The 3,316-nt window shown below is 62.5% G+C and overlaps 1 protein-coding gene across 1 annotated transcript in view; it reads right to left on the bottom strand.

Moving 5' to 3' along the window:
* Positions 1 to 3,316, bottom strand: part of GRIN2C (glutamate ionotropic receptor NMDA type subunit 2C) — a 21,001-nt gene that overhangs the window by 8,007 nt on the left and 9,678 nt on the right. The window contains exons 10-14 of the mRNA XM_015570559.1: positions 2,875 to 3,000; positions 2,441 to 2,670; positions 1,922 to 2,082; positions 1,297 to 1,484; positions 102 to 334 (exon numbers count right to left, since the gene is read on the bottom strand). Of these exons, the coding sequence (XP_015426045.1) occupies positions 102 to 334; positions 1,297 to 1,484; positions 1,922 to 2,082; positions 2,441 to 2,670; positions 2,875 to 3,000 (938 nt within the window). The remainder of the gene's footprint in view (positions 1 to 101; positions 335 to 1,296; positions 1,485 to 1,921; positions 2,083 to 2,440; positions 2,671 to 2,874; positions 3,001 to 3,316) is intronic.

Raw genomic sequence — 3,316 nt, forward strand, 5'->3', positions numbered from 1 at the left:
ACTGGGGGACCCTCCGTTTTTTACATCTGTGAGCAGGGCCATGGCTACCTCTGACTTATCTGCGTCGGGGCTGGCGCTGCCTAGGGCGGGGCGGTACCCACCCTGCTGAAGGCCAGCAGGAGGTCCAGCCGGGACGTGCTGGGCACCGAGTGGCGCAGCTTCCAGTAGACCAGGTGCTCCCACGCGAAGACCAGCAAGGCCAGCCCCATGGCCACGAGCAGCATGTAGAAGACGCCCGCCATGTTGTCGATGTCCAGCTTGCTGCTCATCACCTCGTTCTTCTCGTTCTGGCAGATCCCCGAGAGCCACACCGTCTCCAGCTTCTGGGTCTCCCCTGGGCGGGGGGCACACCTAGCTCAGGAAGGACCCTCCCAATGCTCACCCACGCCTTGAGCAAGAAGGGTCTGGAGCCAGGGTGCCAGCCCTCGGAGGACCACATGGATAGGGCCAGGCAGGGACAGGATTCGGGGTCGGGGCATCAACAAGCAGGAAGAAAGGACAGCACAGTGGGGCTGAGTGGGCAGTGCCAGCCTTTGACATCCCCGCCCCCCTCATGCCTAATAAAACCTTGCTGGCTGGGTACATATTATCAATCATTTATTCATCAAACACTTATTGGCCCCTACATGCCAGGCATGGAGCTGGGCACACAGACACCAGGCCTGGGCCCCCGAGGAAACCACAAACACCCCTGTGGTTCTTTCTCTCGCCGCTCTCCGGTCCAGATGGAGAATCAGACCATTATTATCGAATAGGATTGGACTCTCAACTCAAAGCTCTCTCTGGGTTTGGGGGCAGGTTCAGCTGGACTCCTCACACATGGGAGCCCTGGTGCCAAGGCCAGCTGGGTCTCGACTCTGGGACTAGGCAGGCCCTTGGCACTACCCAGGTCATCTCATGATGGAAAAAGAAAGTTCAGCCACCCCCAACCCCACTGTGGCCTGAGCTCCTTCCTGTCTTCCTGCCCTCGAGGGACTCCCCAACCCTATTTCTCACTCCCTCCCTGCAAAGCCATCTCTTCCCCAGGTCTCCATCCAGTCCCTCCAAACCCCCCCTCCCCCCCCACACACACACTGCCCTAATCTCTCACCCCGGAGCCCTCTCCCTGGGGGCTCGAGAACGGTGGTGATGCTGACCAGCCATTGAACAGCCGTCCCACCCAGGCTCAGTGGCCCACCCTAGACCCCCCCCCCACAAGTCCCCACCACCAACAGCAGGGGACCCTGAGTACTAAGTCTGTGCAAGCCTCGGTGTCTCTCAAAGCTAGATGTTTAGTCCCCAGCCAACAGTACCCACCATCCCCCAGGAACTGCAGGAGTGCCAGGTCGATGGCTCGCTTCCAGTGGGACTCCTTCTGCATGGCGATGCCGTAGCCGGTGGTGGCAAAGACCTTGCCGGAGCCAATGGTGACCAGCTTGCAGCCCTCATCCTTGCCTGCCATGTAGTTGAGGACAGCGGCATCATAGATGAAGGCGTCCAGCTTCCTAGGGACAGGCGGAGCCCTCAGGGCAGGGATCGTCTGGGGGCCAGCACCCAGAAGGGATGGATGGCCACAGCCCCACAGCTCGGGGACCCCACCTACCCTCCTCCTCAGGGAGGCCAGGGGACTCTCTACCCCCAGAGGACACACCCTCTCTGGGCAGCCCTTCCTGTCCCTAAAACCCTAAAAAGGTCACAACCTCCACCTCAGGGCCAGGCCGCACCCTGGCCGGCACCACAGTGGCACATCTGGACCACCTGAGAGCGTCCGTTTTTGTTTCCGCCTCACTCTGCCCTAAGACCTCCTCACCGCCCGCCCCCAGGAGTCCTACAGGACAGCCCAGCCTCCCTGTCCCCAGCGCGGGTCGCTCAGGCAGGGACGGAGCTGGCCACTGGGGAGACGTGAGGAGAGACAGAGGTGAGTGCAGGGCTGAGGACCCACCCCATCTTGAGGCTGGTGAGCGCGTCCTCCACGGAGCGCTGGTTGAACTTGACCATGTGGGTGTGCATGTCCCGGTAGTTGCTGCGAATATTGCGCTCCGTGCTGCCGTTGGGCACCGTGCCGAAGCGAAAGGGTGGGTACTGATCCTGAGGCCGCTGAAACTGCGGGCAGAGGGCGGCCGCCATCCGTGACCCTCCCCCGAACTTTCCAGGCACCACCTCCCCCACCCCCCAGTCCCAGCCCCATAGTCCACACTTGAGCAGAACGGTCTTAGATTCTGCTCAGGCCACTCCTGTGGGGAAACTGAGGCCAGGATAGAGAGAGACTTGCCCAAGGCCACTTTGTCAGTGGACCTGAGCCATCTCTCCCCTGCCCCCACCCCACCCCACCTCACCAGGCTCCCCAGCTCCTTCCTGCTCTGGCCTCCAGGTCACATTCTACCCACTCTGTCCCGTGTCCCACCCAAGGCCTGCTCCTGCTCCGGGCCTCCCCCCGCCCCTACTGGCCGTGGCCCAGAACCTTCTTATCACTGAGGCCGGACACGGTGTCGATGTATTGCTCCTGGATCATGAAGGCAGCCAGGTTGGCGGTGTAGCTGGCCAGGAAGATGACGGCAAAAAAAGCCCAGACCAGGACCATGATCTTGCTGGTGGTGCCCCGGGGGTTCTCGATGGGCACTGAGTTGTTGAAGACCAGTGCCCACAGCAGCCACACGGACTTGCCAATGGTGAAGGATGGGCCCCCAGACTCTGGGGGTGAGAGGGTGGGCACTGGGGCTCTTCTTGCCCAGCACAGAGGGGCCAGGTCTCGGCCCACCCGACTCCTCCGCTCTGTCCCCACTCTATTTTGGGTGGGGACCCCCTCTCTGGCCAGCCCCACCCCAGGGCAAGTCCGCCCACCCCTCTGAGGTGCTCCGGCCCTGCCCCCTCCTCCAGGCCCGCGTGGGAGCTTACTCTTGCCGCTGGTGAGGTCCCGGTTGTAGCTGACGGGGCTGAAGTACTCGAACATGAAAACAGTGAGGGCCACCACGGTGAGGCACATGACGAACATCATCACCCACACCGAGGGGCTGTAGGGCTCTGGGAACCGAGGGAGGCGGCTCAGCGGCCTGGGCCTGCCCCTCCCCCCACAGCCCAGAGCACGGGGTGGACAAGTGGGTCCCCATGGTCCAGGCAGGTTCCGTCAGCCCCAGGACTGAGCAGAGCCCCAGGAGAGACCCCACCCCCCAAGGGAGGTCAGACTCCTGCCTTCTTGGTCTCCCATCCCAGCTGCCCTGGAACAGGGTCCCATCAGCCTCCTCCCAGGACACCTCCCTTTGACTTCACACGGCCCCTGGCTCTCATCCCCTCACTTCCCCCCACTTCCTTTCAGGAAAAGCCGGTCTATTCCCACGCT

The sequence above is a fragment of the Myotis davidii genome, unplaced genomic scaffold, assembly GCF_000327345.1.
Source record: "Myotis davidii unplaced genomic scaffold, ASM32734v1 scaffold172, whole genome shotgun sequence".
Classification (NCBI taxonomy): Eukaryota; Metazoa; Chordata; class Mammalia; order Chiroptera; family Vespertilionidae; genus Myotis; species Myotis davidii.